The 13,386-nt window shown below is 33.8% G+C and overlaps 1 protein-coding gene across 1 annotated transcript in view; it reads right to left on the bottom strand.

Annotated features, from left to right (window-relative positions):
- Window positions 1-13,386, bottom strand: part of SPMIP7 (sperm microtubule inner protein 7) — an 80,484-nt gene that overhangs the window by 40,465 nt on the left and 26,633 nt on the right. The window contains exons 4-7 of the mRNA XM_074288857.1: window positions 11,805-11,943; window positions 10,054-10,121; window positions 1,176-1,217; window positions 5-112 (exon numbers count right to left, since the gene is read on the bottom strand). Coding sequence (XP_074144958.1) covers window positions 5-112; window positions 1,176-1,217; window positions 10,054-10,121; window positions 11,805-11,943 — 357 coding nt within the window. The remainder of the gene's footprint in view (window positions 1-4; window positions 113-1,175; window positions 1,218-10,053; window positions 10,122-11,804; window positions 11,944-13,386) is intronic.

Raw genomic sequence — 13,386 nt, 5'->3', positions numbered from 1 at the left:
TCACTGGTTCATAATTGTATGAAGTATCTTTGAAGCCCGAGGCTTGCCCAAAGATTTAGGGTCACCATCAGGATTATCTCTGTCTTCAGGGTTTAAGGACTCACTATAACCACTGTGGGGATAAAAGAAGTAAATTATTTATAAGAAAAATGGGAGGGATAGTAGAACTACTTTCTAAGTTCAATAGTCTATTTGCTAAGATGATCTCAAAGAGAAAATGCCAAAATACTTATGCCACAGTATGCCTTTAGGAGCACAAATTTAGATGTGAAAGGAAGTAGGAAAACCATCTAAACTTCTCATTTTACAAATGAGAAATTGAGGAGAGAGATGAAGTGCCCAAAGGCACAAAATAAGCAGAGCTGAAATATAAACCAAAATCCAGAATGCTCCATGGTAGCTCGCAATGTCTGTTTTTGAAATCATAGGTTCTAGACCATTTTATTGAATCTAACTCTGTGAAGTAGATAGTTTTAGGAAAATAGAAAAATTCTAATAACATGTGCCAAATTGCTATTTTGTGAATGAAAATGATCTCTGAGAAAAACTTTTGGGATATACTGTGGCCTTATTTTTCTTCCTTTAGTCAAAGTGGATCGTGGTTAACCCTTTTAAAAGAAAGTGTTGGTTAAAATGATCACAAGAGTTTTTCCCAGCTCAGAAATTCCATAATGACACACTCTAGCTAATAATATTACAATGAATTATCTGGCATAATAAAGTAAAGTGCTTATTATGGGCCAAGCATTATGGTAAATCACCTAAAGAAGTTCAACTTGTTTTATCAATGACTTACAAACAAGGCAAAAAACATATATATTGTACCTAGGATATACTATAAGATATTTAATATGTATGGGAATGCCTGCCATCTGGGGGAGGGGGTGGAGGGAAGGAGGGGAAAAATTTGGAACAGAAGGGAGTACAAGAGATAATAGTGTAAAAAAAAAATTACCTATGAATGTGTACTGTCAAAGAAAATGTTATAATTATAAAAATTAATTTTAAAAATTTAAAAAAAAAGAAAATTAATGATTATAAAAACAAAATGGAATAAATAAAAATTAAAAACTAAAAACAAAAAAACAAACAAACAAGGCAAAAAGGTCCTGATACTAACTATCATTTTGACACAAATTGTACATCTTTAATTCACAATACAAAAATTTACTTACGTGTAAAGAGGAATATATTGAGTTCGTCTACTGGAGCTTACACTAGGAAATAAAGAGAAAGCATTGGTAATCAATTTAGAGATAAGAACTTAATAACTGTTAGGACCCACAGTGAGACTAGCATTTCTAACCAGCCTGACCCACTTTTCCCTAGCCCTTGGAATAATAGCTTTGAGAGGACTTTGCTTTAATTAGTGTAGGGAATGTTTTACTACCATCCAAACCAATTCCTGAAAAATGTCTTAGGTTCTTTGTTTTATCCTATCCTGATCCCCAGAACACATCATAAAAGAACTCAATTTCAGGAGTCCTGCCCATCAATGAATGGTACATGATAGGAGAGCTCCAATGGTACTTCTTATATATCCAGAAAACCTTTTTACCACCCTGAGTTTACCACCACTGCTGCTTCTATTGATGTAAGCTTTGGAACTCTTGATGGAGATGATTTATTCCCCCTGATCCACTGTGATTTTTTTCCTGTATGCTTTACTTTTTTTCTGTTTCTGGTTTTAACTTTCAATATAAGACCCTGATCCATGTTCTCCATATTCCATCATCTGCCCCAGTGTTGTTTCCATCTACTCACTCTGAATGCTTTGTTTAATCAAACCTTTGCCCTGCCACACTTTATTATAACCTACTTCATTCTATCAATATACTGTCTACATACTTCACACCTGTCAAGTCACAGTGGGACACAGATAGTCTTGTGAGCTATTAGCCAGTACAAACTATATGGAGGAGACCCCAGGAGTACTTCTTGTTGGTTCAGTCATTTTTCAGCCATTTGGGATTTTCTTGGCAAAGTTACTGGAATGGTTTACCATTTCCTTCTCTAGGTCATTTTATAGTTGAAACCAAGGCCATTATGTTATGGTTGAGTGACTTGTCCAGGTTCATATAGTTAGTAAGTGTCTAAGGCCAGATTTAACTTAACAAGATGAGTTTTCCTGACTCCAGGCCTGGTGTGCAATCTAATGAGTCACCTAACTACACAGGAGTGCTACCTGATAATTAAATTTTGACCATTCGGAGTTCCTTATAGGAGTAATATCCAGAAGACAGATTGAATAGTATATGGAAGGGAGTAAGGAAGAAGACTGAAACGGCCAGTGTCTGAAAGATTTTAAAAACCAAACAGAAATTTTTATGTTTTATCCCGGGAAGATCATTTTGACAGCTGAATGGAAGATCAACAGGAATGGTGAGAAACTTATAGTAGGCAGAACAATCAATAGACTATTGGACTAATCTAGGCATGAGGTAATAAGAGCATGCACCAGAGTGGTGGCAGTGTCAGAGGGAAAAGGGGGAATGTATAAGAGATGTTATGAAAGGATGAGATTTGGCAGTTGCAGCTTGGAAATGACTAGAATATTGTATTCTATGATCTATCTATATCTGATATTTCTTAATTTTATCATGATCTTTACTAATTAATCAAATTAACCAAATTTTTTTAACTGTGAAATTGAAGTCTAACTGAATCTTTACAATCTCTATCTAAGGGAGCAGTCAGGAGAAAGGAAGGGGGGCGGCGAGAGTTAATAATATAGACAGGAAAAATAATAAAGAAGGATGGAATGTCTTTCACTTGTCATTGTGCCTGCAGGATAGATTCTCTTCACCTACATCAAATTCCTGTTGCAAAACCAAGTCCCACTGGTTCTAATGCACGACAGTAGGATATGTGTCACATTACTTAGCATTTGGTTTTGGTATGATTAATTTCTTGCTTTCCTTCCTTCCTCTCCCCCTCCATTCCTTCTTCCTTCCCTTTTTCCCTTCCTCCCTTCCTTTCTTCCTGCTTCCCTTCCTTCCTTCCTTCTTCCCTCCCTCCCTCCCTCCCTCTTTCCTTCCCTTCCTTCCTTCCTTCCTTCCTTCCTTCCTTCCTTCCTTCCTTCCTTCCTTCCTTCCTTCCTTCCTTCCTTCCTTCCTTCCTTCCTTCTTTCCTCTATCCCTCCATTTTCTCTCTCTCTCTCTTCCTTCCTTCCTTTCTTTCTTCCTTTATTTCTCTTCAAATTTTGGCTCTAGTGCCTATAAGCTATGTGACCTTAGGCAGTCCCTTAACCTTTTGAGATTCTCTTTTTTAATATGTAAAATAAAGGGGTTTGGATGAAAGGACTTTTAAATTTGCTTCTGTCTTTAACTCTCTGATCTCTCTGATCCTATTCCTGAAGACCAGAACTTTATATATTATAGATTATTAAAATTAACACTGTGTGACTTATTGTCAATATTGTTACTTTGTTGTAAAGTTAAGAGTTGACATTATGCTTTTCTGGGTACATTATGATTATGGTTTTAGCTAACATATATGATGACTATGTATATTTGAAACAATGGCATCTAAGAATGAAGTTGATTCCTCAAATGGGATATTGTTTTAGGGGACACCACAGATCATGGGAAAAGAAATATTGAAAATGAATGTTAGGGGGGTAACTAGGTGGTGCAGTGGATGAGCACCAGCCCTGAATTCAGGAGGACTGGAGTTCAAATGTGGTCTCAGACACTTAACACTTCCTAGCTGTGTGACCCTGGGCAAGTCACTTAACCCCAGCCTCAGGGGAAAAAAAAAGAAAATGAATGTTAGCTATTGATGGAGTTGTGAATCGAGCCAACCATTCTGAAGAGCAATATGGACTCTGCCCAAAGGGCTATAAAACTGTACATATCTCTTTTTCCAGTAATACCACTACTAGGTTTGTATCCCAAAGTGATCATAAAAGAAAGGAAAATAAGCCATGCGTATAAAAATACATATAGTGGCTCTTTTAATGACAACAAAGAATTTGAAGTTGAACGATTGTCCATCAATTGAGGAGTGACTAAACAAATTGTGGTATATGAATGTAATGGAATGCTATGATTCTGTAAGAAATGATGAGCAGGCAGATTTCAGAAAAACCTAAAAAAGACTTACATGAACAGATGCTGAGTGAAGTGAGCAGAATCAGGAGAACATTGTACACAGTAACAGCAACATTTGATGAGCAACTATGATAGGCTTAACTCTACCCAGCAATGAAATAATCCAAGATAATTCCAAGAAACTTAGGATGGAAAATGCTGATTACATCCAGAAAAAGAATAATGGAGTCTAATTGAAGCATGCTATTTTCACTTTTTTTGTTTTCTTTTTACTCATAGTTTTCCCCTTTTGTTCTGAGTCTTCTTCACAACACGACTAATGTAGAAATATTTCTAACATGATCACGCATGTATAACTTATACCAGATTACTTGGTTTCCTGGGAAGAGAAGAGAAAATGGAAGGAGAAATGCAGAAAAAAAAAATTGGAACTCAAAATCTTACAAAGATGAATGTTGAAAACTATCTTTACATATAATTGGAGAAAAGTACTATTAAGTTAAAAAATGAAAATGAATGCTGGGCAATTATAAACACCAAGAGCTATATTTAACCTCAAATAAGAGATATGAACTGGTAGTTCCCTCTGTCTTTGCAGAGGTAGAAGACTATGCTTAGGGAACAGTCAGACTTTTTAATATACTGGTCAATTTTGCTATACTATTTCTCTTTGTTATCTTGGTTATAAGGGATGGTTATGTAGAGGAAAATAGGGATACGTGGAAAATTAAATGATAGAAAGTGAAATATATTAATAATTATTATTTTAGATTTAAAAAAGAATCTTATGTGCTTAAAAAACATAGGTGCCTCACATGATATTGCAGACAAAAAGGCAGCATATGAAATACTTTTTCACAGTATTAAAAGGAAAAAAAAATCATTGCTGAGTTTTTGTAAATTATTTGAACCAATGGCCTATTACATATAAGTACTTGTTGAATGATTCCAAGCCAGATTAATCATATGGACAAATATATGGAGGTGGATGGGACGGGGCGGGGGGGGAGACTGATGAGGCTTGAGTGGGCATTTTATAATTCATAGTGGGAAAGGGATGAAGCTTGACTAGAGAATTTATAGTTTATAGTGGGAGAGAAGAGGAAATAAATTTGTTCAGATTTGGGGGAATTTTGAAATTTATGAGAGAATTTGGTTCATATACAAGGTGCAAAATGGAACAACTATATTCTTCTAACTTCAAACTGAAAATGCAGCAGATAAAATTCTCAGGAGTCATCAATGAGCCACATTTACCTAGCAATAGTTCATCAGATAGATTAAAAGGGTTAGAAGTTATAATCAGAAAGAAACTAAATCAGGACCTAGAATTAGGTAATAAAGTCTTGGCCTAGAATAGTGACCCTGGGAATGTCTAATTCTGAGTGGGCTGAATAATAAGCATGAGCCTTCAAAGGAAGAAATTGGGACTTGGTGTCAGATTGGACAAAGCATAGATAAGAGAAAGGAATAGGTGAAAAATGACTGCAAGGTTTTGATTTAACACACAATAATTATCCACTTGTTCACAATATCTTCTCATTTTTATACTTTTTTTTTTTCTGGTTTGGTGTTGATTTCAACTTTTGTTCTAATGAGGAAATGGCAGTTTGCCTGTAAATAGACAATTTGGAAATTGTTACCATGTCAATAACCAATTGTTTATTGACTAAGAATCAATTTCATTTGTTAGATATTGTTTTGTCTCCAACTGTTTTCTTTTTATTTATTTTAAAAATTTTATTGATATAAAATATATTGATATTTATATAATCTGTTGTTACATTGCCTAATTTCTTCTAATATCCCTCTCCATTCCATAAAAGCCTATTTATTTATTTATTTTTGCAAGACATTTGGATTTCTTAAGATTTGTCCAAGGTTACACAGCTAGTTAGCATTAAGTATCTAAAACAGGATTTGAACTTAGTTCCATTTGACTCCAGGGCTCATCATCTAGTTGCCCAGAGACCATTTTTTTTAGTTATATATATATATATATATATATATATATATATATATATATATATATATATATATATATATATATATATATATATATATATATATTTTTTTTTTTTTTTTTTAAATTATTAAAGCTTTTTATTTTTCAAAACCCTGAGTTCCAATTTCCCCCACTTCCCCTAGATGGCAAGTAGTCCAGTATATGTTAAACATGGTAGAAACATATGTTAAATCCAATATATGAATACATCTTTATACAATTATTATGTCTCAGAAGAAAAAGAATAAGAAGCAAAATAAAAGGCAAGCAACAAAAAGAGTGAACATGCTATGTTGTGGTCCCTACTCAGTTCTCACAGTACTCTCTCTGGATATGTATGGCTCTCTTCATCATTGAACAATTGGAACTGGTTTGAATCATGTCATTGTTGAAGAGAGCCACGTCTATCAAAATTGATTATCATATAATCTTGTTGTTGCTGTGTATAATGATCTCCTGATTCTGCTCATTTCACTTAGCATCAGTTTATGTAAATCTCTCCAGGCCTCTCTGAACTCATCCTGGTAATTTCTTACAGAACAATAATATTCCATAACATTCATATACCATAATTTACCCAACCATTCTCCAATTGATGGACATCCACTCAGTTTCCAGTTTCTTGCCACTACAAAAAGGGCTGCCACAAACATTTTTGCACATGTATGTCTCTTTCCTTCCTTAAGATCTCTTTAGGATATTAGCCCAATAGAAACACTGCTTGATAAGAATCTTTTTTTTTTTTTTTTAAGGAAAAAAAGAAAAAAAGAATGAAGAGAGAAAAAAAAAAAGCCAACCTTAAAACTGATAAACAACAGATTTTAAAGTTTTGTTTTCTTATTCAATTCATAACTTTTGTTTTATTGGATGATTTAGTCCATCTACATACAAAGTTGTAAGAGTAAGGTTTATATTTTTATCCTTGCTTCTAATCTGGCTGTTACTGTTTAAGTTATTTTTGTGTAATCTATTTTAAGGAATACTATTTCTTTTCTCTTTACCCTTAATTCCTCTCTCCATTCTAATTGATAAACAGTCAAAGGATATGAACAGATTGTTTTCAGAAAAAAATCAAAGCTACCAAGAGTCAGATGAAAAAATGTTTCAAATTAGTACTTCTTTGAGAAATACATATCAAAACAACTCTGAATTACTACCCCACACCCATCAAACTGGCCAATGTAATTGAAAGGGAAACAATAAATGCTGGAGGGGAGTCGAAACTATAAGGACACTATTACACTACTGGTGAAATCCTGAACTGGTCTAGCCATTATGGAGAACATTCAAAAACTATGCAAGAAAGATATACTCTTTGTGCATGTTCTTTGATCTAGCAAGCCACCACTAGGTCTGTATCCCAAAGAGATCCAAGAAAAATAAAAAAGATCCATATATACAAAAAATATTTATAGCAGCTCTTTTTGTAGTGACAAAGAACCAAAAATTCAGGGGATATTCATCAAATGTAGAATGGTTAAACAAATTGTGGTACACAATTGTAATGGAATATCATTGTATCACAAGAAATGATGAGCAGGATGGTCTCAGAAAAATTTGGTAAGATATATGCAAATTAATTTTTAAAAAGTGAAATGAGCAGAACCAGCAGACCACTACACATAGAAACAGCAATAGTATAATGATGGTCAACCATGAAAGACCTAACTACTTTGATTGACACAATGACATAGGGCAATTCCAAAGTACTATGATGAAAAACACTATCTCCAGAGAGTTAACAGTGAAAATTGAAATTGTTTTTCATTTTCATTAATTTTTCCCCCCTCCTCCCCTAATCCCATGGCTAATACAGAAATGTTTTGAGTGACTTCATAGGTATAAGGAGTATCATATTGTTTGCCTTCTCAATGGTGAGGGAGGAAGAGAACTTAGACTTGAAATAAGAATAATAATAAAGGAATATTATAAATAAATAGATATTCTTCCATTCTTCCTACCACTTCTGTTTGAAATTTTTGAATTTGTTTAGATGGCATTTTTCCTATGTTATTGATAGCCAATCTGTTAATTTATCTGTGTATGCTCAACTTTTTAAACAAAATTTTCTTCTGGGATCTTTAGTAGCTTCAGTCTTTCTTTTATTCCCCTATCATTCGGTTTCTGATTCCTTTTCTTTTTATAGCAGATCTCAAAGTTGGAACTCAAAGGTGTCTCTGCCTCTTTCTGAACCCAATGGGAGGTTCGCTTTGCATTAGCCTCAACCCCTACACTTTCAGTGGATTTCAGTGAGTGCAGTACTGGTTCCAGCTGGATTCTAGTCCACCCAGGTATAACATTCCACCCACTGGCAGTCTGATTCAGTTCTCTATTTTTTAGTTCAATGGCTGAGATGTCCCAGTCTAACCAAACTTCTGATTTCCTATACCTCCACCTCCTCTGCGGCCATTAATTATCAGTTTCTCACAATGCTATATTTCCACAGGATGTCTAATTGGCTTATAGGTCTCACTGCTACTTGGAAAAAGCCAATTTCATCCCTCTAGGAAGATGCACTAGAGGGGACCTAATGCTCCTCTAAGGCATATGAGACACTGATTGATTACTCCTAGTGCTTGATTCAAAATTCCTAGTTGGTGGGTAAAGAATACACTGATTAGAATAAGAAAATCATATTTACATAACTATGATTACTCTGGACAACCTATAATGAATGTGGAACAAAATAGATTTCCTAAGGTTGTATGTGAACTTTCCATACAATGTCAGCTGTAATTAAGTACCATGGTATATGGTCATTCAGGTATGCTCTACTTTATGAAATCTATTAATTACTACAATATAATTAATTATAGCTTATGAAGTATTTAACAATTTAAAATATCCCTTGATATTTATGATCTAGTCTATATTTTATCAAGGCATTGAATGCTAATAGACTATATAGTATTCTTCATAAAAAAATATAGCCCCAGTAAACACCAGGAGAAATATAAACTCACATTTATAAAGTTTAAGCTTTACAAATGATTTTCTAATAGCAACCCTTTGAGGGTCAGAATGTGAGAAGCATTATTAACTTCATTTCACAGATCACTTAGTTGTGTATAATTAATAAATCTTTATTAAGCACATTCTACATGCTAAGTTCTGGGGATACAAAGCAAAAGGAAAAAGAAAATTCCTTTCTTCAATGAACATAAATTCTAAGAGAGTAGAGAACATAAAATAAATCTGAGTGATCAGGATATAGAATAAAGGGAGTGTATCTTATTTCTCAGGGTCATATAAGTTTAAAACCGAAATGGAATTTTGAAGCCTTGCCAATGAATTTACTCCTGAAAAAATAACTTTCTAGGACACTGTTGTTAAACTCAAATAGAAATAAAGCCATGCATAAGATATACATAAACATGAGGATCCCTGTGGACTGCATATTGACTTAGAAAATCATATTGTAATATTATGTTCTATTCCATTTTCACTTATTTTGTTAAATATCTATATCAATTACATTTTAATCTGATTAGGCTAAACTGGGAAGTGTTGAAGGTACAGTGGGGCCATGTGTTTGACAACTTTCCTCTAGGACAGAGGTTTTGATTTGATTTTCTAGAAGGGGTAAGAGATCAGTTCTAATCTATCCACATTTTCTTACATGGCCTCCCTTGTGACTTTGAATTTACTTATAGAATGGCTGATTGACACAAGGAATAGATAATAACGAGAACAGAATTGTTCCATGTGTAAAGTTCACTGACCTATGTGAGGACCAAATTCTAATTTACCAAAAAAAAATTTTTTAAAGGGAAAGGGGATAGACTTGATTATTGCTCCAACTAAAATGCATAGTGAACAGTCAGAAAGTACTAAAAATACTTCTTGGAGATTACAATTAGAATTCTGTCTACCAATTGATTGGTCTTCCAACTCTGAATGAATAGAAAAAAGTGTTACTATTCCTATTAATTATTACTAGCCATCAATAAAAAGTATTGTCAAATCTAGCAACAAGTACAAAAAGGTGAAACTTACAAATTAATTGGTCTTTTTGATGCTGTGAAGGATCTTGTTTGAAATCTGTCCCAGAGGTTCCCAACAACCTAAAACAATTTTCAGAATGAATGGGAGGGAAAGTTTTTGATAAATCATTTATATTTTCCAGTTTTTGACATATATTAAGCAACACAATTTTACAGTAAAAGTTCATAGCAAACAACAGAAATAGTGGAGTTTTTAATTTTATCAAAGTCCATGATGCAAGTGAAAGGTTCTCAAAAGTGTTTCTAATAGTGATACTAAACATGAAAATGTTTAAGTTGATTTTTGTTTGTTCAAATTTTTTTTTTTTACTATCTCATCTATTTATTCCTAAAAGTGATTAAGATAAGACATATTGTGGACCTTATGCAATTATAACTAGAATCAGAAGATTTTTTTTTTAAACCATCAGAAACAAATATTCTGAAAAAAAGGTGGAAAGGGGGCAAAAACTGAATCAACTTTGCTCAAGATACAGGCTCACATGTATCCATCAGTTAATTCCCTGATACAATGGCTTTTTACAAATAAGTTAAACAATGCAAGGATAGAAGAAAGCCTATTTTTTTCATTCTCTGCTTCCAAAGCAAAATTTGTGAATAGTGTTAGTTGGATTTTATATATATATATATATATATATGACATCACAACAAAAACTATACTATTATACTATTATAAAAATAATTTAGAACCCATTTATTTCAATTGATAAAATTTTTATAAAACAAAATAATTTGGACAGTGCCTTTTGGGGGAGGGGGTTGGTACAGATTTTAAAGAATGCTTGTTTGTGTCTAACAGTCTATCGTGGAGATTTTTTAAATTAAGGTGTGTCCTTGCTCAGGGTAATTACAATATTAGATCTGCAACAAGCAATTGTAATTTAAGGATATCCCTAACCAAAGGTGTTGAATCTATTCTGAGGCTTCCTTAAGAATGCAGTCTGCTCCAATGACAGTGCTGTGTATTAGAGTATATGAAATCAGTTAAATTTGATAAATGTTTATTAAGTTCCTTCTATGTGTGGGCATTATGCCAGGTGTTAGATATATAAAAATGAAATGGTTTGAGCCTTCAATGAGCTTATATTCTATTGGGGTGAAGTATCAGGGTTGGTTCTCTCAAGTTATTAATGTAAGTAGCAACACAAAAACCCTGGTGAAGCCATTGCCTCTTTTGAGGTCCTAAGCAATTCTCTAGATCTAAGCTATGCTAAAGAGTTGGCATCTACATTCCTAGATGGATTTTCTCCAATACCAACAAAATCAATCCCGTGACAAAAAAGGAAACGATCAAAATACCATCTTGACATGAAATTTTATTGAAGAATTAGCAAACCCATGCAGGTCATTTACTTGAGTACTGTAAAAAGCAATTTAACACCAGTTTTGAGACCCATTTTTTATTCTAGAACTCTTCTTAAACTTGTCTTTTAATCACAGGAACTCAGTGAGATCATTATAGTTTGATTTAGAAACAAATACTTTTAGATACTTAAAAAAGTTAAAAACTGAAATTAAAAAATCTCAATGCTCTTAGCATGGAATTCTAGAACAGGATCAATGCTTACAAAATTATTGGCTTCACATCCTTTAATGTTACAAATCATCTAATTCATTTACTATTTCTTTGATCAGGGTGAACATGGAAATAAATGGATGAGCAATTGTTATGCCCTGGACACACTTACTTGCACTGCATTTAAATAACAAGAGCTAGTTACTTGCTGAGAAAAATTCACTCACCTGACTTGTAGATAGCTCTGATTCATATCTTTTCAGTATAGAAAGGTGTGAAATAGGGTCAGCAGTCTTTTCAAATGTTGTTAATGGTGGGGTGAGCTTTGGTGGGTACAGCCGATCCAGAGGAACTGATTCAAATGCTCTGTCATGGACAAAATAGGGATAATTTTTAACTCAAGAGTTGACAATTAAACTCAGCACATGAAATACAATTGGGCATAACAAAGCCAAACTATTTTAAGTTTAGCAAAATCACTTTTCTTTTCTTATCTAGGTTCCCTCCAAACCCAGGTCCCATGGGGGGAGAAGCTCATCAAATTTCCTGATCCTGAATAAGAGGATACCAACCTCTTAGATCATTAAGAGTGGCTTTCTAAGAGGCAATACTCAGAAAGACAAATAACAGGGATATAGGATGAGGAGAAGAGAGATCTATTATTAGATGAGAAAGGTTAGCAGTTTCATTTTCCTTTACTGTTTTCTCCCACTCTTAATCCACCCTTCTTAAAGGTGATTTTTTTCCTCTCCAAAGTGATTTTTTCTCCAAAGTGTGGATTTGATTGTGTCTTTTCCCCTGCTTAATGAACTCCACTGATTTCCTATTACCTTAAGGATAAAATATTCTGTCAGTATTTAAAGTTATTTATAATTGGCTTCCTTCTGTGTTTATAAAATTATATCTTGGCTGCAAACACCTGACCATCCAACTGACCTGTTTTCCATTCTTCCAATACTACACATTCCCTCTAATGCTTATTGGCTGACCTCCATGTCTGGACAGTTCTGCCTCCTCATCTCTGTCTCTTTGTTTCTTTCCCTTTCTTTAAGATTCAGTTCAAATTGTACCTCCATAGGAGGCTTTGCCTATTTCTCCCTAAATGCTAGTGCTTCCTTCTCAGATTGCTTTCCATCTATTCTGTATATTTCTAATAATTACATTTACATGTAATTATTATATACAGACTATACTAATGGAGGAGTCTCTCCCCATCTGCATACACACATACATATACATACATGTATGTATGTATGTTGACTGCCCCATTAAATGAGATTCTTGGAGTCAGGGATTAGTTTTAACTCTTTGTATTCCCAGCACTTAGCAACATGCCTGGCTCGTGGTAAGCACTTAATAAATGCTTTTTGCCTGACCAATCTGATTATTCCTCTTCTCGAGTATTTTGCCACTAGTCCTGTTTGGACTCTTTACCCTGGGGGTAGATCCTGAATACTTAATGATTACAAAAAAGTAACCCAAGGACACATAATATTAATAACATACTCTTTCATCCCTCCTACTATTATTTGGACAGAACAATTCTATTATAACTTTCATTTTACAGATGAAAAAGAAGTCTTAGAGAGAAGACTGACTACAAAGAATGACAGTATTTCAGAGGAAATGTAACCCATTATATAAAAAGAATCCCAATTAAGAGAGTGGTATATAAAATTCTGGGTGTGAAGTCAGAAAGACCTGAGTTCAAATCTAATCTCAGATATTTACTAATTGTGTGACTCTGGACAAATCACTTAACCTCAGTTTCTTCAACTGTAAAGTGGGAATAATAATAGAGCCCACTTC

The sequence above is a fragment of the Sminthopsis crassicaudata genome, chromosome 1 (genome assembly GCF_048593235.1).
Source record: "Sminthopsis crassicaudata isolate SCR6 chromosome 1, ASM4859323v1, whole genome shotgun sequence".
Lineage (NCBI taxonomy): Eukaryota > Metazoa > Chordata > Mammalia > Dasyuromorphia > Dasyuridae > Sminthopsis > Sminthopsis crassicaudata.
The sequence above is the reverse complement of the archived record's forward strand: the minus strand, read 5'-3'. Positions and strand labels throughout refer to the sequence as shown.